At 37.8% G+C, this 25,801-nt stretch overlaps 3 protein-coding genes across 4 annotated transcripts in view; 1 reads left to right on the forward strand and 2 right to left on the reverse strand.

Annotated features, from left to right (window-relative positions):
• The window catches only part of abcb7 (ATP-binding cassette, sub-family B (MDR/TAP), member 7), a 28,436-nt gene extending 17,497 nt beyond the window's left edge, over positions 1-10,939 (reverse strand). Inside the window, exons 1-5 of the mRNA XM_059345541.1 lie at positions 10,700-10,939; positions 8,399-8,482; positions 8,239-8,316; positions 6,084-6,203; positions 1,809-1,941 (exon numbers count right to left, since the gene is read on the reverse strand). Of these exons, the coding sequence (XP_059201524.1) occupies positions 1,809-1,941; positions 6,084-6,203; positions 8,239-8,316; positions 8,399-8,482; positions 10,700-10,849 (565 nt within the window). The 5' untranslated portion in view covers positions 10,850-10,939. The remainder of the gene's footprint in view (positions 1-1,808; positions 1,942-6,083; positions 6,204-8,238; positions 8,317-8,398; positions 8,483-10,699) is intronic.
• uprt (uracil phosphoribosyltransferase (FUR1) homolog (S. cerevisiae)) lies at positions 10,925-17,009 on the forward strand. The gene is made up of 7 exons (XM_059345544.1): positions 10,925-11,469; positions 12,468-12,510; positions 12,594-12,663; positions 13,226-13,288; positions 14,902-15,063; positions 16,232-16,330; positions 16,615-17,009. Exons 1-7 carry the CDS (start codon positions 11,225-11,227, stop codon positions 16,719-16,721), a joined length of 789 nt encoding a protein of 262 aa, XP_059201527.1. The 5' UTR covers positions 10,925-11,224; the 3' UTR covers positions 16,722-17,009.
• Positions 17,010-18,263: 1,254 nt separating this feature from the next.
• On the reverse strand, positions 18,264-24,904 carry zdhhc15b (zinc finger DHHC-type palmitoyltransferase 15b). 2 transcript variants are annotated; one of them, XM_059345542.1, is made up of 11 exons: positions 24,749-24,904; positions 24,287-24,313; positions 24,091-24,185; positions 23,856-23,976; positions 23,438-23,507; positions 23,090-23,122; positions 22,882-23,002; positions 22,495-22,627; positions 22,239-22,365; positions 21,751-21,869; positions 18,264-19,833 (listed from the first exon to the last, which is right to left on the reverse strand). In XM_059345542.1, the coding sequence occupies exons 1-11, from the start codon at positions 24,888-24,890 to the stop codon at positions 19,790-19,792; spliced, it is 1,032 nt and encodes a 343-aa protein (XP_059201525.1). In that variant the 5' UTR covers positions 24,891-24,904; the 3' UTR covers positions 18,264-19,789. The 2 variants fall into 2 exon arrangements, with proteins under 2 accessions (XP_059201525.1, XP_059201526.1); XM_059345543.1 differs by lacking the exon at positions 24,749-24,904 and adding an exon at positions 24,525-24,691.
• Between the last annotated feature and the right edge of the window lie 897 nt (positions 24,905-25,801).

Consider the following 25,801-nt stretch of genomic DNA (forward strand, 5'->3'; position numbering starts at 1 on the left):
ATTACCTACAGTAGATGGCAGTCGCCACGGGTTTGGAGAAGTAGAGAAAAGCTTAGCAATGTACTGCTGTAGACAGGGAAAGCAGCAAAATGCATTTCAATCACAAAAAAAAAATCTATATCAATATAACATCAATGTGTACGCTCAATTTCTATAAAATATCTTCATTGCAGTGAGACAGCCGTGTTTAAGTTTACTGATGCCGTCATATATTCTCTCTTTAAAGCTACCAGAATTCATTTACAAAAATAGTAATTTTACCTCGCAGAACACCAGTCAGTTAGTTTGTTTGTGTTATTGTGTGGCTTTTTGGTGAACCAGAACTAAAGTCATACAACACTGGTGCCACACAATAACACAAAAACAAAATGATCGAGCCAACTCTGGTGTTCTGTGAGGTAAAATTACTGAGACGTACATAACAGCTTCAGTTCCCTCCACATAAAGTTAAACAGGGCTGTCTGACAGCAAGGGAAAGCAGTGAAAATATTCTAAATATAGAGCTCACTTAAACTGATAATGTATTTCTTTCCCTGGTGGGGGAAATCCATTGGGCTGCTGCCTCCATCCACAGCACTACATTTCTTAGCTTCTGAGACAGTACTCCTGCCTGCTTCTCCAAACTGGGGGTGTGTTAACTGTCCTCTACTGTAGGTAATACACCGACTATGGATAAATACCTCATACAACCCCAAACCAAAACAATTTGACTATCCCTTTAAGGTTTTTTCTTGTTAGAAATGTTTAAAAAAGACCTAATTCTAAGGAAGTCAATTACTTGATCCCTTACACTTCTCATAATGTGTTATACAAGCAGATGGCTAGCATGACTGTCACAAATTAATAGTCTGTGTTTGAATGACACGTGGCCTTCCTGTGGCGATTTCACCGACTTGTGTGAATACACGACTTGTCTGCAGAGACCAAAGTCAGGGTAATAATCGCTCTGTCTGCCGGTCTTCATGGGGCTGTAATGTGGCGTTAAATAGGAATGCTCATCTAATGAACGTGTCCACATCTGACAAGGTAGGATGAGCACTGTGCAACCTTTTCAGCCAAATTACACCCGTCACTGCGAGCTCCAAGTACTGGGCCTCGAGTGTCGGAAAGAGGGAGCAAAAAAAAATAAAAAATACAATTCCTTTCTTTAAGAGCATCCCCTTCATTCTTCCTCGTCATCTTAATTCCTCCTGTCTGGAGTCCTGTTCATGTGCTCCAATTATTCGACAGGCAGCATTAGTGTGCAAGACCTAAGTGGGCTCATTAAAATAAGTGGCTACAGGGCTAAGTGTACATTGCATCCGATCTCACTCAAGGCCAGAGTGACTTTTGTAGGCGTCAGGTTTATAATATTTATCAGCTTCATCAGCAGCTCATAGGAAAAAAATGTACTCTTAAGCAGAAAGGGACTTCACATCTATTCTACATGTCAACCCTGACCTCTCTATTACATTCACAGGAGCCATTTTGACAAAGAGAGGGAAAAAAAGGAGGTGCTCTTAAGGGACGAAGTTTTACATAACAAAACTTTCAAAAGGATATTAGCAATTTCTCCCCCCCACTGCTTTATGTATCCAGCTCTGTTTGCCTTGGGAGCACACAGGTATGATACTGCAAAGTTGTCAGCGCTCACGAGAGGCTCGCATGGATTGTCGGAAGCGAACTCGGGCCCACATAATGTAAATAACGTGAGGGAGAGGCATTGATATGAATGTGTCGGGAAAGGTCAGCCTGCAGATAATAGGCAGTCCCACAGTCCCCTCTGATGAGTGCGGCACCTGCCAGTGCAATACAAGTCTGGGACTCACAGCCAATCAGCATGGCCGTTGCCATGGTTGCCACAGTGCTTGGCGCGTCATTCAGGTTCAGCATGTGTCCCGACATCTGGTTAAGCTCGTCCACTGCATACTTAAACATGAAGGGCACCGTCACATTGGTCATCTGGGATGACAGAGAGGGAGGGAGGGAGGGAGGAAACATTCAGAGAGGAGGAGAAAAAAGGAGAGAAGTAGTTTCAAATTATTAGATGGACATATGCTCCATATAGTACTGTGACATTTTTCAAGTACCTCTCTACACATGTATATAGTTGCTCTCCATGTAGATTTCCATTATTGTTAAGCAGTAATTCCAACAATACCCATTCAGCTGCATTCATGTTAATATATATATACATATATTAACATGAATACGGCTGAATGGGTATATAGATGCGTGTATGTATTGTATTCTTTTTACTGGTTGTGCTGGTGAGGTAGCTGGTGCTTCCTGCTAATGGAATTGAAATGGTTATTAGGGCTAATTAAAAGCACAGGGACAGCTGTGTGACTCAGGCAAGGCGGTCCGCTGCGCATTAGGACAGCCAGAGAGCACAGCAGCACACAGCAGAGTATTTTCATTTGAAATCCATTTCATTTGAACCACTCAACCCCTAACACAGCGGAGGGCTGTTTTTGAAACTTCTCCTTTTGTTCCTTTTTCTCCTGTCAAATTGTGCAAGATATAATTTTGAAAAAAATCAAGGTAATGGCAATTATATAAAAAAAAACAAATATAATGAATAGACCCATGCCGACCCTGCTAATGTAAAAGGACGCCTAATAATGCACCATATATACCGCAAAGCTACATCCCTAGGGCTCTCACTTGATACACTTGGGTATTTTACTCAGACAATAGAAGTCCTCTGAGCCCCTCAAGGAAAAACAATATCTTTGCTACCAAGACAACAGAACATTATTAGCTACCATCACAGGGCTGAAACATGTCCTCAATTTTACCACTAATACGTTATAAGGTTGGATGTGCTCTTTTAATCCATTAACTGGAGATTAAATCAGCACCGTGTCAATCTGTACCTGGTAATATGTCATCTCATAATAGAGATATTGTGTCAAGTAGTGGAGAAAAGGCTTCAGGCTATGAAGAATTAGCCTAAGATGCAGCTAAGTATGACACATCTGCACACAGGCAGAGAGGGCTTCATTTGAGGCCAACGAAAACAACAGCTTCTATATAATCAGTTTTTTTTAAACGAAAATGTCACTGATATTGTAGAGTGCAGAGGTGTGATGCGCTGTAACCACATAATTATTCAGTTGATTTAAAAATTGTCTCCACGCTGCTGGTGGTTTCAGTTCAAACAGACAAACTGCAGAAATTGAGGCTAACTCCAGCCAAGCAGGAAAAAAGAAGAAGATTGGATTGCATGTGTGTGTGTGTGTTTGTGTGTTCTCTCCTCCTTAGCACACACATTTAGACATGCTGAGCAGCAGCAGCACATGCTTATTTAGGTAGCTGTGAATTTGTGATTGTTTTGTAGGGTGTAAATTAGAGACCATCAACAAAGGAAGAGGGAATAACATCATGCACTGATTGATGCATGCAATTAATTATTTTCAAGCTATTTTAAAAATACACTGTTTCTGGTCTACACAGGTTCTTTACACAGCGCAACAACTGTTGCTTGAGTAACTGGTGGTCAAAAGAGAGACATTATTTGATTTAGTAAGGAGGTGTTTTTAATTACAAACATATGAACAAATTGGACCAATGTTTTGCTGTGTTTTGGCATTAGCCTGTACTAAAATTACATGACACTGTAACACTTCAGTAATAACATTACTGCAAGCAATTTTCTTAATTATCAACCTTCTCAAGGGGTTGTACAGCCATGATTAGGGGTGATGGCCAATCCTTAAAAAGTCAATAACAATTCACAAACCATCACGTGCCAGACTAATGAAATGTCCAGCCCAGCTGGTTGGCTATTCTTTTGTATTGGTCCTGAAGCGGCGTGTAAACATCAGCACTCTGCTGGTGCTTGGAGCAGTCCTGACAGCATTACTGAGCCAAGTATTGATAATAAGCTAACTGTCGTACATGAGAGTTGTTTTATTTGATGTACGTGAGGACTAATACACGAAAATGAATCAAATCGTTTTTATTTCTCTTATAAAAGGAACGAACCGGTGGGAACAGTGGGCAAGTATTGTTATCTTTTTTCCAGATGATTGGAAACACCACCTACTGGGGCTTGCTTACTAACAAAAATATAAAATTAGATTGATTTGAATTTGTAATTTATTATCTAAGGGGAAAAATCAATTGGATCAGGACTCTTTATCGGCAGATACTAAGGCCCCGTTTACACGAGGACGCTTGCAGGTAAAAACAACAAAATATTTTATTGGAAGAGCCTTTCGTTTAGACGGTGACGGCGTTTTTGGGGCTTAAAAATGCAAAAATCTGAAACCACCTTCCAAAGTGTAAAAAATCTGCTCACGTCACGTACGCATTTACGTCACATACATGCTCCAGTACAGGAAAATAAACAAACATGTGGGATTATTTCCATGCGTCGGACCTTCAAGCTGCTCTGGCAGCTCTAACAAATTTACAGGAGTCTTTCCACCAAATGTACAGGATATGTACAGATAGTATTACTGAACAGAGAAGGATCTGTAATTACCTCTATCACATTTTGGATGCACCAATTGGTCGGAGGCGAGCCAAACGGCTTTGGACGAGACCTGGGAGATCTAGTGGATGGTGGATAACTTTGTGGAAGGAGTAGCTGATGAAAATACGTGGTGTGAAAACTTCCACATGCCCAAAGATGCTCTTATCGCTTTAAGTGATGCCACCTGGCATGCATACAATCCAATTCCACACACTTTTGCATCACCGCATGCACGCAGATTTCCTCCCAAAAACGCTCGTCTAAATGCGGAATGAAAAGTGAAGACGCTACGCCACTTTTGCGTCTTCTGTTCAGACCGTCATCATGTAAACGTAGCCTAAATGTGAAATGCCTCTGATGGGGATCGAGGGTAAAAACACCTGATCGGGACATCCTTATTCTTTATGTCAACAAACTATGGATAATGAAATATATTCTTTATTTAGTCTTAAACGGTTTAAATGTGAACTATTAATTTTCCACCAAAATAAATAATGTAGGTCATAAATGCATTGCTGCGTGAGCTGCAAAATCTCAACTGTTGGACACACAGCATCTTACCAAAGTACAAACCCAACACATTAAACAAATAATGAAAACAGACATGTTTGCTTGAGCAAGTAGGGCACCACTTTGCCATGAAACAGATTAAACTACACCAGAGTGGTGCTGCAGCCTTCTCTTAAAACATGAGTTAGTGTTTGAGAAATATTACATTCCTTTTCTAACTCATTGGATGGACATTCTTTCTTGAATCCTGACACTCATTTCAGAGTTGGTAAGAATTGAAAATATTGGTCTCTTGCACTTAATAACACGGTGGTTTTCAACAGCAACCTTGAATTGTCACTTCTCTCTTTCACTGTTTTTCACTATTTACTACAACCTCATCTGCAGCACTATCTCATTTCCTGCAGGAGGTCATATGTGAATAGGAGGGAAATATTATATTCAAGGAAATCAGTCCTGACAATCATCCACATCAAGACCTAGTAACAGTTCAGGGAAATGAAGAGTCCACAACGCTGTCAAAAGCGTCAGGAGCAACGTCAGTGGAACAGTCAGGTGTGAGTAATATTTGTTCCTGCAGCGTTTTTGGGTAGTTGTGATTACATTTATTTTCTTAATTCTTCTTAATCTGCTAAGATTAGTTTTTTAATCCCGTTGTGAGACAGTATGTGCTGTTTTTCTTTTGTCTTATCTGATTTAGTATTCATATATTGCGATTAACCACTATTTAAATATATTTGATATTTTTAAAAAGGAAGAGAGAAGAGAATTTAAGTCCAACCTTTGAAACCATGAAATGTTAAGCTTTCAGCTTGACCAAGTTGTATCCGAGAGAAAGTGGGTCCTAATGTAATCAGGTAGAGTATTGACTCTTGTTATGCAATTTGATTTTAGAGTGGAAGAATAAATATGACAAAAGGGGCCAGACCATTCTCCTCAGTGTTAAGCAGCTAGACTTCAAATAAAGAAATATTTGGCGTTATTGGGTATGAATAACACTGCTTATCATTAATCACACACATCAAATTAGCTTTATATAACAAAAAATAATTCAGAAGTCGAATAGGAAGGAACCACTCTTTAATACCCATGACATTGTCTGTAAACTGACCTTGGCTCCAGCGAGCAGCCCCAGAGAGATGGCAACACGAGCCCGCAGGTCTGGTCTATTCTTTGGCCACACGTAAGACAGCATTGCAGACAGGATCTGAGTTGAATTAACCTCATTCAGCTGTGGAGAGGAAAACAAAAGCAAAGCCATAGCCACCCTTAGTTTCATAAATCAGTTTTTCGCTGTGTAAAATGTAAATAAAAACAAAACGATCAAATTCAGAATTCAAAGTGTATATATATCAGTTTGGACATTAAATATCTAATATATCTTTATATTCAATTGAATATAGGTCTAAAAGGATTTGCAAACCAATTAATTCATTTAAATTTCATTTTTTTCACTGCAGCCAACTGTTTTGGATCCGGGTTGTATTTACTACACTACGATACGGTGATAACTCCCTAACCCACCTTATGTTTGCCAATATTGGCAACTAACTTGCATTTTCAGTGTGACAATCATAATAACCTCAAGATGGCTCTCTGGGCAGACACATGGAGCATCAAATGTCAATGTGAGTCTCCTGGGAGATCCGAGCGCAGCAACAACAGCAGAGTCTCCAGGTGGACCTGGGGGTCCAGTCTGACACTACAAGTCCCAGGAGACACCTGGGCTGTCATCCCAGCTGAGTTTGAGAGCCCACTGGTGCCAACATGGCTGTTTACACACACTCCACCACACACCTGCCACAGGGACTCTCCGCAGGCCAAAGAATATGCAGTAATTCCTCTAATCCACTCAATATGGTGGCACCGCGTTACAGCGATGCTGTATGGCAAAGCCTCCAAGCAAATTACAGTGAAATTGTGCCCAACACCTGCCTTCAATCAAATACAATGACGCCATATGTGACACTGCAAAGACAGGAAATAGTATAATGCTTTATAGAAGTCGCTTCTTTATGTGAAGGAAGCCTGTAATTCTATAATACAAGCCTGTTAGCTATATTTAATTTGTTTTTCCTAATATATACATATATATATATATATATATATATATATATATATATATGTATATATATTTATTAACAGTAAATGCCTGAATCACCATTCAGAGTTGAACTCTTTCATAGTATAGAGAAACAGAGGACATGAGGAAAGACTGTTCATATGTATTGAACAGCCTATAAATGGTGAGGGGGGGAATAATAATAGTTTTGGTGCAATCCATGTTTCTTTTGGTATATAATAAAATGTTCCATACGCTGATCATGTGAAGACAAAGAGACTCCAACTGTTAAATGATAAGCTTCAAAGAAAAGTCAATAAATTGATTTGTCAAGGGCTTTTTAAAATTGTTTCAGTTCAACAACCCAATATTTAGATTCTAAAATTGACTTCCAGAATTAGACAGTGATCCAACAGGCCCCTGGACACGCACGCTTGAACGTTTGAAAATCCACCTGTGACAGTGATGTGAGTAAGGAATACTTCTGTTCAGAACTTAAATGAGTATAAAGGGAAATGATGACGTATTAGATGCATGTATAATGTTTAATACAAGCAAACGGCATTAGAAATCCTAATTGATTCCAGTAGAGCAAATAACCAACTTGCATGGCAACTGGGTTTGGGTTTCGGCATAAATTCTTAATTCCAATATCGGTCTATTTATATCTCAATAACAGTATATGTCGAGATATAGCATGTTTCATGGTAATTTATTAATTGTGAAATAACCACATGGTAAAGCCTATTTTTCGATACTTCATACTTAAAATAGTGCCTCTATGGTTTGCTCCAAGTGTTTAGACTGTAAAGCGTCATTGAAATTACCGTAGAACAGTTTGGCCATTTGGCAGTTTTGATAATGCAATAAAAATGATACAGAAAACAATTTACGATAGACAGTTTTAGATCGTTTTCACAATGTTTGTTGTTATATTGTCCAGCCCTACATGGCATCCTGACTGCTTGTCTTTAAGATTTATTAGCGTACATATCAGCAAAAAACACCACTTTTATTTTTGAAAAATATTTGTCAGTATTGTTTTTTATGCATAGACCAAAGACCAAAAAATCAATACTGAAGCTAATCACCATCATTAGCTGCAGTCCCCATGTCCACTGTGTTATTTTCAATTCACATGTAAAAATGGCCCTAAAATAGCAGCATAAAGAGCTTCAATAACCAAAATCTAAAAAAGGCTTACCACGTTTTTTGGATCTGAAACGAGCTTTCCTCCTGCATTTCCATGCCAACATGTTCTTTTGTCTGTAATCTGCAAATGCTGTGGAAACAACATGTGTTGTTATTCTACAGTTTATTTGCAAACATTTATAACTTACTAGTATTTCCGAAAACATACTTACTTTTACTGCGTCCAAAATCTGACGACTGTTTTCGCTCCTGTTTGTGCTCCATGTTGCTGTTCGTAGGTGTGGAGGGGAACTCAGCTGGTACAAATGAGAAACATATGACTGTCATTTGACTGATGTTTCCAAATTATGCTGAATCATTTTAAGGGATGTTTTAATATTCAGAAACATTAATACACTAAAAGTCAATAATCTGCAATAACAATTGATTACAATACAAACAAACAAACACAAAATATTTAGTTCTCTGTGTGTTTTCAGCAAAATGCTCACAGTTCAATGACATCAGTCGGGTATAAAGGTTACATCAGGGATGGGGACATTCTGAACAAATATATCATCAGAGGAGAAGTTAAGTAGGACTGGTTTCAAGAAGGTTCTCTACATTTTCATAGCTGTTTTTAGCAAGAATATTATGTCACAAATACAACCATTCATTTTACACAAAATGAAATCAATTTAAGCAATACAAGTTAAGAACCTTTCTGAGCTTATGACGTGAAGTTCAGAAATAGTTTCAATATCTCACCTGACAACCTGGGAAACTCAATTTAAACAGTCACTGTTTAAGTGTGATAAAATAAATTACTTAATTACTTAAAAGGGTGAGCTTAGACTCACCCTGTGTTGGACCTATTTATACAAAGATGTATTGATGCTGCTGGTATGCCATATTGGTGTGCCAATATTAGATACTTTATCTCCGAGAGCACACTATATGACTGCAACCCATCCTCTTATCTATGATGACCAAGCACAATACGTAATAAGCCACTGTACAAACAACTTTTTTGAGAAAAGCATTTTTTACTGTTAATTATTTACTATAATTCAATCTTTCAATTGAATTGTATTATGATTAAATAATTTATCGAGATTTCTGGATACACAATTACATTGTCTAATTTGATAATAACAAGTGCATACTAACTCAAATAATAATGGTAGACAATAATGTGTAATGCATCACTTGAAACCTAAATGTTGGTTAAAATAAATATCTGGGTTTTTCAACAGCAATGTGCAGGGTTTTCTTCACTCATGTTCAAAGTTCTGCATGCAGACACCCAAGAATTGTGTTTATGTGAAGTAAAATCAAGCAATTGTGTCAGTCAGTGTACATCTGGAAATATTTTTTCTCTATAATGTCACCATTATGTTCATTTGAATAAAATTAGAAAACACTTAGGGCATTGAAAATTATGATTTACCGCATGGTTTTATCATACAGATTAGACTATTACTTTATTGACTTCCCCAAAAAGGTGTATTTCATTGTCAAGATATAAAATTACCTTTATCAAAGAGAAGATTTTGGCTATATAGCCCAGGCCTACACATGTTTTTAACTTGTCAAACGAAATTTGGCAATGTATCTGTATCACAAATGCTAAAACTGGATGACATTTTTTTTTTTTTAATTATTCAGATGAAAAACACTGTCCCCTAGCTAAAACTGCAGTAACCTCACCAATACAAATGGAGAGCAAAGTAATAGAAACACCCTGTAGTACCAGAACAATTCAACAGTCCCCTACAGCCTGAAAGATGACCATGAAGTTTTAAATGTAACAGTTACAAAAGTGAACAGTATAACCTTGATGAGGTTAGGTCATATCGCAGTGCTGTTATAGATCGTGTATCGTCTGACAGGGACATAGACAATGATGTCAGTAGGTAAATGAGTTATAAAATGTAGGATGTATAGTATTGATTTTATAAGTTTAAGCCAGATGTACCGATAGGACGTGCAGCTGAGTGTTGACATATAAAGTTAAACAACTGTTAGCACGTGATGGCAGTCACATAACTAAAGTGCCCCCCTGGGTGTCATAACAGTCTTATCTAACATTTACTGACTGTCCGTCTTATCACATGTGCATGTGTGGGACCACTGACAAGCTACGCTGTTGTAGCTTGCTAAATAGTGACATTTATTAGCAGACAGTGGGCTATAATCCGTTCATTTAGTAACGTGTCAATAAAGGACAAAGTGCAGCCACCTCCGTAACGTCCACCACTCACCATGACGGTCAGTGACGCTGTTAAACAGATAACGCAATTAGTAAACAACAAGTTAGCCAGTTAGCTAGCTGCCTTTCAACACTAAGTTAGCAGGTGGTTGACTAACATTATATTAACATGATATCAGCTACTCCTGCCATCAAACCGACCAAATCATATCTTGTAACTTTCTTTAAAAGTTAGTTAGAAACACTTTCTATCTCTGCCCTTGCGTGATGACTGTCACACCAAAAACACTGCGTCCTCTCCTCCGGCCCGCTCCTCACTCACCATATATGTACTTTGACGTTTATGTTCCGACACATTTTCACTGCGCGTTTTATTCCAAATGTGATACGAGCTCGTCTGTCGAAGGAGAAGCGCTAATTTTCGTCTTTGGAAGTGAAAGCCGCATTTCAGCGGTGCCAACATCGGCGCCATGTTGCCGAAAGAGGAAGGCGGTTAGTGGACACGCCGCCTACGTCATATCCGGTCTTCGCCAACGCTGCCTGTCAGTGTCAAAGCTAGCTTACCAGCGGCTTTACCTGCCTCTACGTTTTTAACTCGATATCAGTCGCTGGTTTGATTTTAACACGACGTGATACACGATCGGAAGGTTTGTGAGTGTGGTCCTAATGGGCAGTGTGTCTGCGGTAGCTGCGTGACTCGGATAATTTCACTTCCAAACAGCAGAAGAAGCTAAAGGGAGAACACGTTGCCTTCTTTGTCACAGCGGGTAAACTGGGTCGCTCGGCCAACAAACGCCTTCTGGCTTTAGCGCAGTTTTAATAGAAACCCCTCGATCTCTTACTCAGGATGCCATGCCACAATCAGCAACTGAACAATGTCAACAGTGGACAGGAGCACCCGATGAAGCAAGTACGGTTTGCAAACAACAACAACAACAGCAGCAGCAGCAGCAGTGTTCCTGCAGTGCTGTCCAACTCTGAACCCACTGAGGACACCTTACAGACGGGCAGCCAGGAGACCCTGGGACCTCAGCTTAAACTGCTCCCTCTGAACGACCAGATCCGAGAATTACAGACCATAATCAGAGACAAGTGAGTTACATTATTTTTAATATATAAGGGTCAGTGACAAATAAGGATTGGCAAGATGTGAAAGGGTGTAAAAAGATGATAAATATTAAATATTTCATCCACCTACATTGTATTTTATTAGTGGACAGTGATACATATAATTACTTCATTTTTTTTTAAAAAAACATCTTTTTTTTTCTTTTACCATTTCTATATTTACGTCAATATTGAGCAGAACATATTATAAATACAACCATTTTTTTCTAAAGTTTTGACAATTATGTAAAATGTGTTATGTACTATAGTGTTGCAATGTAAACGTGGATTGTATTTTGTTTTTCTCATTTTAGTTCACATTTATTTTCCTGTATATAATCTGATTTTTATGGGAAGAAAATTACTGGTTACACCAACTGACACTGGGTTAGATCACGTCATTGACCCATAACTCAATACCTCTAGTACAGTTTTAAAACAAAACAAAAAAAGAGTCAGACTGATATTGGACTTTTTGAGCTTATGCCGATATCTGTCCGATAGGGAGTAAAATATTCCTATATCAATATGTCAGCCTATCGATATGTTGATTGACATATCAGCCTATATATATATATATATATATATAGTATCTTATTGCACTTTATTTTAAGCCTTTAATCATAGGAAAAGGCAACATCGAAGCTGCATCACAATTCAATACAGTCTTATGTAACTGCATAAAAATGCACGATATGTGTCTTCTGGCACTCATTTTGAATAATATACAGATATACTGATTTTCAACTACCAGTTAAAAAACCTTCAAGAACCCATGATTAAAATTTAAGAATCAAAACAAGTTTTTTGTTGGTTTCAGCATCATTTTACCTTATTTTAAGATTTTAACATGAAAAATGTCCCTGAAGTAGGATCAGTGCCCAGTACCAATACATAATATCATGGAAGAAGAAATAAAGTGGATTTCTAAGAGAAAATGCATTCTGAACCGATAAACCAAATATTTATATTCACATTTTCAGGACAACCAGCAGAGGAGACTTTGTGTTTTGTGCTGATCGACTGGTAAGATTATGACTTAATACTACATGTTATACTTTTTTGTTGATAAGCTACGAGCTGTAACCTTTTTCTTTCTCCATCAACAGATCAGACTAGTAGTTGAAGAGGGTTTGAATCAGCTCCCCTACTCAGAGTGCACTGTGACCACGCCAACAGGTGAGGGTCACTTCCTCTAATAATAAGTCAACATTAGACACAGAGTCTGAGCTCCAACATTAAAGATCCTTTTAAAGGAACAGTGTGTAGGATTTAAGGGGATCTGTTGGCAGAAATGGAATTAAATGTAATAAGTATATTTTCGTTATAACCACCTGAAACTAAGAATCGTTATGTTTTTGTTTGCTTAGAGTGAGTTCTACGTATCAACAACAACACGCAGTCGGGCATGTTGCATAGCCGTGTTTCTACCATAGCCCAGAAGGGACAAACCAAACACTGGCTCTAGAGAGAGCCTTTTTTTAAGTTACCTGAAGGCAAACATAGGTTCTTCTACATGTCTGTAAGGGAGGGAAAAGGTTATTCAGCTAGTTGCAATCTGCAACTTCACAGCTAGATGCCACTAAATCCTGCACACTGTTCCTTTAAGAGCTCACCAGATTATTACAATAACGAAAATGTAAGAAGAAGTACAGGGCTTCCTTCCAGTTCTTTGTGTGACTAGTGGGCTTGTTCAGAGCAGCTACATTTGTCAATGTTCCTACTTCTTTCTTTCCCTCAGGGTACAAGTATGAAGGTGTCAAGTTTGAAAGAGGCAACTGTGGAGTCAGCATAATGAGGAGTGGTAAGTAAAACCTGTCATAGCGCACCTACCAAATTAGAGTCTTTCCTTTGTAAGGGCATGTATCATGTACTCAATGCATATGTGATTTGTGCCGACTGTGCAATTCCGCTGTACATTCTGTTCTGCACATATTCATCAGAGCAGGCTATTGTGTGCAGCGGATCATTCCCTTTTTTTTTTTTTATGAGCAGTCAGTTCTTTTCTCTCAGTGAAAGTGATCGATCATTTTATCACAAAATAATACAATAGAATGATGTTACACGGGGCAGTCCTGTGCTTTAGAGAATATGTTGGCAGTCAGCGACCCACACTTTCTTTTACCTTCAGATTTAATGAGAGTCTTATCGCTGTCAAATGCGAAAGCTAATGCAGGCTTTGCAAACTTTATTAAATCCTTTTATGGCAGAAATGTTAGGGCCGTAAATGTAAATGGCCTGTTGGACACATTGTTAGATCAAATACTACATCCGAAAGGGAAACACACATCTGCAATGTATGACTAAAGTCAACACACCTGCACCTTTTCTTCTCTATCCAGTCCACAAAGCATCTTGACATGAGTACTTGTGGGTTGATGTTTATCAATGTGTGTGTTTACAACACTGGCCTACTTTTCAGTGACACAACAGCATCCCAGCAAAGCAGCAATTCTAGCACATTTGTTCTTCAGATTGGCCCATTCAGGCTACTGTGCCTTTTAACACTTCTCCCTGCATGCTGCGTCTGGTGACTTCTGTGGATGTTAAATGATACAACGTGGCCAGTGCGTGTTGCACTTCTGTGTGTGGGAAGACAATCAGTCACACATTCGGTCGATGTGGAGGAAAAGTTGACACAGGATTGTTTTTTGTGATATTTTAACTGGCAGCATTGTATGCATCAATGCCAAGTATTGATATTTTACTATTGTTTTGAAGATGAATTAAACTTTTTTCTTGTTCATTGTACTGTGCAAACTTCAGCACAATCAGTTCAGTTTGTGTTCAGAAACAGATATGAGTGTCATTTTTTTTCACTCATCCCATTTTCAGGGCCAAGATGAACCGAAATGTAGAGTACTTTTATCAGATAAAACAGATTTGAACTTTTATTATTTATTAGATTTATTATGTCAAATAAAAAAAATGAATTGTAATATACTTTAATCACAATAAACTGTCACAAACTAATACGGAATTACAAGCAGGAGTGCATGTAATGCGGTATCATATTGCAATACTCATCATTGTACATCATCCTCTGGTGATTCATATCCCTAATACATGGTGTGAAAAGACATAGCCCTCAAGTTTTGTTGCCTCGTTACACACACACATTGCATGCTGGTGTAAGGTTATTGATGCAATGCTGACACACTGGCTCCAAACAACAAATGTATTTAAAGTGGCTGTACTCGGAATTCAATGAATTTGGAGCATAAAATCGCTTGGTCACAATTCTCAACATGGCAGAAACATGCATGCACAGCAGGACTGGCTACCGACACCATAACTCCAATATATCTTTACAGTAAATCATTGTTTGCTGCTGTTACTGTTCTAAATGTCCTGTACAGCTCCTTTTTAAATAGACAAAATTTGGATCTCAGTTGTGTTCGGCGTATCCCCCCACAGGTGAGGCCATGGAGCAGGGTCTCAGGGACTGCTGCCGCTCCATTCGCATCGGCAAGATCCTCATCCAAAGTGATGAGGAGACACAGAAAGCCAAGGTCTACTATGCCAAATTCCCTCCAGATGTGTACAGAAGAAAAGTGCTGCTCATGTACCCCATCCTCAGTAAGTAACACAGGGCCCAGCAGTTTATTTTACTGCCTCCAGTTTCCCGCCCTCAGTAGAATGCGAATGTCAAGACATGTCCATTTTTGTGCAAATGGAAAAACGGTTTCATGTATTTATTCATTTTGAGAAATCTCCCTTGAGTTGACCTTCTCTGCAAGGTCTGCATTTCCACATCATACCAGCCCATTCACAGTTCTGATAATTATAGCTCTCATCGGGGAAATTATACACTGCCTGGGAGATGGCCACCAAGCTGCTGAATAGCATAATGAGGGCCAACAAAAATAGTATCTTAATAGCCCTGGTTTTCCCAGTGTCACAAAGCAGCATTTTTCTGCTCTCAGCTTTTGAAAAAAAATATGATTGGTATCAAGTCAGGTTGAAGGTAGAATGGAGAATGATGGAACATATGGTTACAATGATGCATGCTAACAGGGTCAGAAATGGAAGCCTGTCAAGTGACCAGCAGATCGGTGCCTTTTTCAGATGCTTTACGTAATGCATCAGTTCTGTGCGAATAGTCAAATTATAATCCCTGCTTTTGATGCTGCTTGTTGATACAATGTAAAACTGAGTGAGCACATTTTGAATTAACTTAAATTATTAAAGTGACAGTGTCAACATTTGAATTACAGGTGTGAATCAGCAGAGGCCCCACAATACGATTTTATCCCGATACTTGAGTCACAATTCGATGTATTTTATATTTGAATCATTTTGCGATATGTTGAATATTGTGATACAATATATTGCGATTTAACTGTTAAACTGCATTTTGTGTCGACAAAATTAAATTAAATCAAGAATTGTTTGGTGAAAGAAAAGAAAAATGAAAAAAAGAGACTTGTGGGAACCCAGAGAGCCTATTTTTATTGAGAAAAAAAAAGCCTGACTTTGCGTGTTATTTCAACAACTTCCAAGATATCCTGACACATGGTGCCTATAGATTCCTTAGATCTTCGAGTTTCATATGATACCAGGATCTCCAGTATATTCCTTAAAGTGAGCCTCTTGATTGGCGAAAAAAGCGGGCCGTTGGAACACTAAATATCCATACCTGGCGGCCATGAATCGATATATTGCTCTGCAAAATGATGAAGATAAATTCCCATATCTAATTTGAATGTGAAACAAACTTTAAACCCGAAATGTTTTGTGTCTGCAGGTACTGGAAACACTGTGATTGAGGCGGTGAAGGTGCTGATAGAGCACGGTGTCCAGCCCAGACATATTATCCTCCTCAGCCTCTTCTCCACGCCTCACGGTATACTACCACAACCAGTTCACCATAAAGTTTACGAGTTGTTGTCCTGATTTGGGGATTCACATACATTTTCCCTGTTGGGAATACATTTATCTGATTTATTCTGCCACCACATAAATACAGCATAGGTTTGATTTTTACTGTTAGTTTCTCAGGTTGCTGTTGTATCACTTTCAACCACTATTTTATTACATGTTCCTAACAGCAGTAGTGTTGCTGGATTATATCTGAGGTTAAATTTAAACACTTCATCCAAAGTGTATTGCTTTTTGTGTTTTTCCTAGGAGCCAAATCTATAATCCAGGAGTTCCCTGATATCACCATCTTGACCACGGAGGTCCATCCAGTGGCCCCAACACATTTTGGTCAGAGGTACTTTGGCACTGACTAGACGGACAACCAGTAGAACATGACCTGCAAATAGTTTGGGGTATATTTTGTCCTGTTTATTTCAATGTTTCATGTTCTCCTTGTTGTGCCAAATACTGCTACTTCATCTCCAAAGTTCCTAAAACTGACGTTTAATTGGATTGATTGTATTTATTATGTTGTTTTTTTGCTGTGTGTGCTCTTATTCAAGAAAGAACAACCATATAAAGAGTTCAACTTGGATCATTTTATTTTGCATGTTACAACAACTGATGGTAAATAAAGAATTTATATTTGTTAAAAGACAGAACAGCAAATGAAACAGTTTCAGTACTTTCAATGGTTCAGAGGTGTTGGAAAAGGGAAGCGCCACAGTCACTTACTCCAAAGACGATTCAAAAGGGACCATATTGTATGTGTTCTAGCAATATTGAACTCCTGTCTGAAAACTGGGTATAATTTGTCATCTTTTCATGTTATAAATATCCTACTATTTGATAAAAGCACAACGCTTCAATAGTTTATTTTAAGTGTCACTTCATGGAGCAAAATATACAGACACCGCCTGCAGCAGTTATGAATCAGTAAACTCAATACACAGGATAAAAGGTGGTTATAACAATAAATAGACAAGACTACATGAAACACTCAACATCCACATCTTTCCTAACATTTAATACATGCTTTCAAACGCTGACTCATACCTCAGTTAAAAATGGATTAATAAATTACTCATGGTCAGTGCCAAGAAATAGTAAGTAAACCCCTTGGAGTATGTTGCATTTCTGCATAATTTAGTCATAAAATGTGCTCTGATATTGTTTAGTCACAACAATAGACCAGCTACAAACAATTACTTGAGTGCTATTATTTTACATAGAATCTATTTGTCTATTTTAGTGACTTTGATGAAGATCTGACCGCCTTTTATGGATGAATTATGCATTAATGTCATTTGGTTCCAATGATTTCCTTTTTTCTTGGCACTGTATGTTATGTTATGCATTTCTCAAACATCTGCAGCATTTATTTGGCTTTCCCGACATAGTAGAAAAACAGATCTGATGAAGCAAGTCAAAGTGTCGTGATGTCAAACAGCATCAAGGTTTGATAAAGGCCTTACTCAGAAATGGGTTTCAACTAAGCACACTGACTAAAAACAGAAGTCCAGAAACCAAACAGTCTCAATGAGAATTTGTTTCATAGGTAATAAAAATTTTCAAAATACATAAACACAGGTAGAAAAAAGTTTAGAACATCATATTGCAGAAGATTGTGGACCTCTACCAACCAGTGGATGAGGATCAGTCGTATGTACAGTTATCTGCATGTTTAAAAAGCTCAAAGGTGAAAACAGACGTTGAAGGTCCTTTCCTATGAATGGTTTGTGCCTATGATAAAAGCTATTTTTACTTTACTTTCCTGTGTCCACAAAGTGTAATCGTGCTAGATATGGTAGAAAACAAGATTGTGATAATTCCTTTTAAAAGCAAATTCTATCACAGTATGTCTCGAATGCTCATCCTAGACCTTCAGGGGAAAGTTTGGATTTTTTTGAAGTGGGATAATAAGCTTTAAAAGCTGAATTCAGATTTAACAAACACACAATAACACAGGCAAACTAACCGATTGAAGCAGTGGTAAATCAGCAACTCCTATGTTCTGCAAGGTAGAATTACTGTTTTTGTCAATGGAGTCTGGTGGCTTTGAAGAAAGCATAGATGATGACTTTAGTTCCCCATCGGAAGAGCTGTGACAGCAAGCTAAAGCATTTAAAATGTCTAAATACAGCATACGCATAAACTGATATGGATTTTTTTTGGTCACCCATTTTTTAGGTGGCTAAAACATTTTTTTGCTGATGCCCCGGTTCACAGCAGTACATTGCTTAGCTTCTGTGCCGGTACTCCTGCCTGTTTCTCCCAACTGGGGGCATGCTGACCACCATCCACTCTAAGTAATACACTGACGATGGATAAATACCTCATACAATCCCACTTTTTAAAAAATCCAAACTACCCTTTTAAAAATCAAGCTGATTACTGTATTTGTGTTAAACAGCAATGTAGCCAACATCATTTAAGTCATGATATACAGTATATTCAAGATATGACAAATGTTATAATACTCTGGTTGAGATTTCAGCAACATAACAGACTGTAGCTGTGAACCAAAGCTACAAATATATGCTAGTTCTGTTTTGATTACCATCCCCAGTCTGATTAGACATTGGTACTGGCATTTTAACTCAATATTAATGGTTTAATACTCCATCAAAGCATAATATGAGAGGATCTATCGTAAATAGGTGCCCAAAATGTTGGCACGGTCTATTTACAAGCAGGGTGCTGGATACATTCTCAGGAGAAATGGACTCCCAAAACACAAGAATAAATATATTAATAAGGCGGAGGGTAAGTCAGGTATTATAATATGCTTATATTCGTTGAAAGAAGTAAAGTAAAATCTGATTTTAATATGCTGCAAGACTTAAACTGGTAGAGTACAGACAGCTGAGTCACTACAAGAGGGGTCAGATAGGGGTCAGTTTAGACACCACTCTGAACAGACTGAGCTCTAAGGCTAAACACTGTGAAATCACAGCCGAACAATTAACCAGAGGCCTATAAAGCAGTACAGTGCCTGACAGAAACTTCCCAGTTAACAGCAATTTATAATCCCACAGAGGCCAGTGCCTTGAACAACCAGAGGGATATATGTATATATATCTGTATATAAATGACCCACGGTAAATAACCGTTGTCTTTTTGTATGTGAGGTAATATTTGACGGTATATTTTGACCTTTTTTTTTTCTGAATCAAACTGATACGGTTGTCAAGGAGAGTAGAGGTGATGCTACTGGTTGTCCATTGAGTTCCTCTGTTCTTCATTATGTAAAACACACGGGTAAAAGTGGCAATGACAATCCAAATGCAGGTTTTAATCCACACGTTTGGCCCCCTTCAGAATTTTTTTTTCCAGTGTCTAACATCCACATGACTTGGAATGCATTTGCCTCATGGTACACAGTGTGTGCCATATTAATCTACATCATCTTTACCAGTGTAAAATGTCCTTACGTTCACTTTTATTCCTCCATCTCGATTGTTACAGAGGGGTCTCGGTCCTCAGCTGGAATGAAAAAAATAAATATCAGTGTGCATTATTTTTCAGAAATGGCTGCTTATACAGTTAACATTATTTGCATATGGCCACCAGGTGGTAGCACAAGAGTGTGGTTACAATGCAAACATATCAAACTGTTGTGCAGGTGGAGACTGGTGCCTCCAGATTACATGAACAATTGTATTTTTGGTTTGTTTCACTATGACAATCACATCTCTGAGCCTTTTCCTCCAAGGTGACAGAGAGTGTTCTCCAGACTGTTGATGGTGGGTACTTAAAGGTGACTTTCTACAGAAGTTATTTTCGTTGTGTCCCCAGTACTGTGACAAAGGAACCCTTCATGCCTTTCAAAAAAAAAGTTCAAAACTGTCAATAAAACCTGCCATCATTTTATGGCAAGTTTATTATTATTTTCCACTTTCACTTAGTAACATTTTTAAACCAACTTCAGTCTCGATTATAACGACGAGATTTTCATTTTCAGAATTTTCTGATTTCAAGGGGACATGTTTCTTGTGTCCTTTTGTTTGTTTGTGTGTCTGAATTTTGGTTGCAGTTTATTATAGACCTAATATATGAGCCAAGGTTTAACTTCCAAAATTCTAAGAAAAAAAAGAAGAAGAATCATACCCTAGCCAAAATGTATGCCACATGCATTCACACAGCCAAAAAGGATGGACAAAAAAAAAAAAAAAACGGAAAATCCAAAAATGCAAGTACAAAGACTAGCCAGATCCGAATACACTACATTTTCAGTATATTTTAATAAGTTACGAAAGGTATTTTTCTAACAACTAAGGCACTATTGTTGCACTGCGGTCCATAAGTAGTACTTTCAAAATGTGGCAGATACATCAGCAGCTTTGGACTGCAGGGAAAATTAAGATTATAATAATGTTTCTGGGCAACTATTTTGCTTTGGAAATGCATTATTTACTGTTGCTAAATAACCTCATTAGCAGGACTGGTGCTATTAAGATTGAGGTGTTGATAGTGGGACATTATGCAGCTCAAGAGACTCGTTACAATTTGCATCTTTACACCTCCACATTCAACTCTTTTCAAGGAAGCTTTCTCATCATGCTAACATTGTGGTACTTGGGGAACCACATTCAACCACATTAGAAATGTACATGTACATTTACAAATTAAACATACTTTTAAAAATTGGTCTTTTGTAATATTTTTTTTGAGATCCTGAATTTTAGGTCTTCATTAAATGTAAGCCATAATCATTATAATTAGAATAAATAAAATAAATGAAGACATGAAATGTTTCATTCTGTGTGTAATGGATCTATATAATGTGTTTCTCCACTTTTTGAATTTAATTACTGACATGAATAAACTTTTGTATGATACTCTAATTCATTGAGATGCACATGTACACACAATACAGTAAGTTACTGATTTCAGTTTGAAGACACTGAAAAGCATTTTGTCTTCTTTGAACTACAAAGAACATGTGGAGGTATCTATCTATAAAAGCAAAAAGCGTCTAGAGCATATCTCCCTGACTGTTAGTCAGACTGACCTAAGATTTCGCATGTGGCTTGCACATGGCACGAAGGTGTGCATCCTCGATTTTGAAGATTTTTGAATCCATTTTTCAAAATATCATTATTTACGTAGGACGTGTTGCGGCATTGCACAGTTTCTGATCGGACGCCTTTTAGGGGAGCTCCGCCCCATTGTGTGATAGGCCTACACCTGGTCAGTAACATAATTCACTCTGGATTTCCACCCTGACTCATCTCATCTGTAAGTCTATTTAACCTAGCTATCTTTAGGAGTTTTAAAGTGCGCTACAAGGTTCGATTTTCCAATAATATTCGAATAGTTTCCAGCGAATATCCCATTATACGAATACATACATACTTCCTATGGGCACTGCACTAGTATGACAAAATTAAAGTCACTTACCCAAGCTTCCCTCCTCAGAGCCATCGTCCGACTCCTCCCACATGTCCTCATTAGCTAATAAGGGGTTGTGAGACTCAGAACTCCGATTCTTCAGGGGGAAGTAGTGGCCATTCCCTTGGCTGATGTGTACAGTGCACAAAAGAAGATAGAAGCTAGTTAATGCAATATGACTACACCCTCGACCCACTCCCACTCCAATACTGCGCCACCTACAACTTTGTATTCTGCAGATAGTCAAATTAATATTATATTATTATTTATCTGACTGTTTCAATTACTATTACATTAATGTTTTATGGTATTACTGTTCTCTGGTTCAATATTTTATTTTTTTATCTGATGCAAGCAAATTTCTTTTGTTTGAAATTTAAAAATTTAAGAACACGGGTGCATAACAAATGAAAATTAGCATCACCACTGAAAAATGAGCAAGAGGTGGACAATCAGTGAATTATGCATGTTGCAGCCTCTTGAAAAAAAAAACTCACCTAGTGAAAACAGGAATGAACCACAGCCTCCTATCCTCTCCAAATACCTGCTGCAGGTTTCTGCGTACGCCAACATTGAAGCCATTTCTGTCTGGTCCGTTGACAAAAACTGGAGCTGAGAAGGCCTCTTCTCAGAGAAGAGAAAAACAATTACATTATGTTTTCTTCACATCTACTTATACAAAAGGACCTACATTCATGAGGTAGTGAGAGCGCAGAATCTATGGGGTTCTCTGATAAATATGTAAATCCTCACCTAAAGTGGATCGGTTCTTGGCCACCAACCAACAGTGGTAGCCAAAGAGGAACATGAGACTGACAAAGAACATTAGTGCCACAAACATGAGGAAGAGGACGTGGAACTTTGCGGGCCCATTTTGCAAGTCCCCCTGGGAGAGCGAAACAGAAGAATGAGAAACTTGAGAAAATTGGTGCACTTTCAAAAGGTGTAATGTTCAATGAAGTCACACTGTTTTAACAAACCTATGAATGCTTTTAAAAACATTTTGAATTGCTCATCTTGCCAGCCTGTATTTGTCACAAACCCAGAACTCATGACGCTGGCTTTAGTTCTCTGTTCTTGTAGAATTGCAACAGTTCTGACTAACTCCATTATGACTCCATTACCACTGATGATACTTACCACCCAGAATTTGAGGAAATACTGAAAGACTGTTGCTGCAATGAATACACAGTACAGCATGGAGTAGGAGAGGAAAAGCAGGAAAAACTTGTAGTTGGAAAAGCCCACACAGTTGTTCACCCTACAAGAAAAAATAATTCTGGTGTAAGGGCAAAATGTATGCATAAATTCCACCAAAAAGGGAATTACGGGATGAGTAACTACTTACCAGGGACAGTGATGGTCCATCTTCAATACACATCTTAAAAAGAAATAAATATTTTGTTTCTGCATATGATTTTGACAGTATAGCAGCTATGTTGAAGCAGAAAACACCTTAACAGCATTTCTCACATCATAAAACTTGTATTAAAGCCTTTGTTACATGTCTACTGACAGCAGTCTGATATCTTTTGGTAAACATCTGCTCTGATTGATCATTAGGATATTATCTCCCAAAGAGACGGTGTGCCAACAGAGCAACACCTTCTAATTATAACAACAGTCCCAGGCCAACAAATATCTCCTTGCGGAGGGTAATCTCTCTAGATGAACTGAGGAGGAAAGAGTGACTTACGTTTCACAAACCGAGCAGTGGTGACATCGGTCAGGCTTCAGTACCTGGCAGCGGTCGCAGAACCTGATAGCTAGAGACAACAGGATGGCCAGTTGAATGAACGACATTTGAGCTGTGTCTTACCCTTCACTTACTTCCTGTAGCCTAGAACTTAGTCTTAGTAATCAGCACTAATGAAAGAGATGCATTGGCTGATTACTCTGAATGGGGAAGCTCATGAGAACAGCACACACGAAGCTAATTGCCCTAGCCTACTTCTTTTCAACACACACAGATTATGTGCAAGATGACGGACTGTGGCTAATGTGCCTGCCAGGTTATCCCTGTTGTTTCTAGATGTGGCAGATGAGTAAATAATTCCATGTGAAATCATATCCTTCCAGAAGAAAAATATAAATTGCTTGACAGGACAATTTACCTCCAGACTGAGCTCGGGAGAAGATGGGCAGTTTCTTTGCAATCTCAACCAGGATTTGTTTCTGAGCATCTGGCCTCTCCTCCATCTCGTACCTTTGCTTGTCTGAGTATGACAGCTGAAACTATAGCAACAATCATCATAATAAGTGTTTTAATATCACAGATTTATAATATGGTACTAAATCAACAACATTATGGTTAATCTGTAACCAGTCATCTTTAACAGTGTAGGATACCTTTTTGCATGGTGATGCAGGAGGGGTAAATATTGACTTCCAGTAGGTCCAGGAGAACATCACAAAGCAGACATGAAACACCAGTAGATAGGCCACTGAAAGCACAAACAAATATGCTAAATAATTTACAAAACCACATACAACGTGTTGTTTAGTAGCGCACAATACCTGTAGCACAAATACACAGGTAACTCACCCTTTTCCAGTGTGTTGGTGAGCGTAACTGTAAAAAACAAGAATATGACAGAATAAAAATAAATGCCAAAATGCCAGAGACTAGCAACAGCTCAGCTAACTGTTACCACCAGCACTAGTTTGATTATTTAAGGTTAAATAACATTTCCCGGCTAACACGACTAGCCAGATTGACAGGTTTTAGCTAGGAGGCACAACAATAGCCTAGTATTTGTATAAAACACAGAGTCAACACGAACCTTTTTAGTGGCAATAGGGGAATTAAATTACGTGTCACTTCTTTAAAAGCTAAATGTAACGTTAACCGAATAAATGCACACACCCAAAACCACTTCCGCCTAGTTTGCTAGCTCCTGCTCAGTCTATAACGTTATTTTTGACAACACTGCTGTGCGGCAATCTGCGATGTCTCCAGTTAAACGGTGAAAAATCACAACAGACGAACTCAATTTCTCATACTCACAGAGACATAGCTCAAAGACGTAAGCGTAGTACGACCACAACACCACGGATGTTATTATGAGGACGGGTATCCAAGAGAAAACCCTTTGACAGCATCTCAAACCTCTGGAGAGAGCCATATTCCATCTCACCTCTGTGCTCATCGGAGCTCGACTACCACTCCTGGGATTTATCCATCAGTGAGATCTGTGAGCGATTCACCGCAAGGAGCCTGAGCAGTTCATCGTCTTAAATCTGAATTTATTTCAGTATGATAGTTACATAACCTACACTTACGATTGTAATGTTTTGACCTAATTACATATGCAAAGCCTTTTTCTTTTTTTTAGGAAAACCAAAAGCTGCAGCGCCAAAAGAGAAAGAAAAAAAGTCGTCTTTAAAAAAAAGATAAATAATAATAATAATAATTATTATTATTATTATTATTATTATTATTATTATTATTATTATTATTATTATTATTATTATTATCATTATTATTATTATATAGTATAGTTAAAAATATAAAAATGCCCCAAAATCCTAATAAAAAAACATTATTTTGGTATTATAGTTATGACTAATGTAATGTGTTGACATATGTATAGCCTAAAAAATCAAAACCTGTAGCGTAAAATGCATCATAAATATCAAAAGGTTAAAAAAAGGTATTTTTTAAATAAAATTAAATAGTATAGTTATGAATATTTCAAATTATTGTTGGCTAAATTTCATCTGGTCCGAAAAAAGCACCAAAAAAAACATTATTTCTGTATTATAGTTATAACCTACACCTATTAATGTACTGTGTTAACCTAAATAAATATGCAAAATCTAAAAACTTTTAGGAAAATCAATAAGCTGCAGCGCCAAGAAAGAAAGAAATAAGACAAGATAAGATACATATTTTTAAAATAAAAAACAAAATAATATAGTATAGTATAGTATAGTACATTAAAATATTAAAATTAATGTTGGCTAAATTTCATTTGGCCCAAAAAAAAAAGCCCGACAATCATCGATAAATAAATAAATAAATAAGATAATACATTGCACTAAAGCATTTGTATTCTGT

This window comes from Centropristis striata, chromosome 12 (genome assembly GCF_030273125.1).
Source record: "Centropristis striata isolate RG_2023a ecotype Rhode Island chromosome 12, C.striata_1.0, whole genome shotgun sequence".
NCBI classification, from domain to species: Eukaryota; Metazoa; Chordata; class Actinopteri; order Perciformes; family Serranidae; genus Centropristis; species Centropristis striata.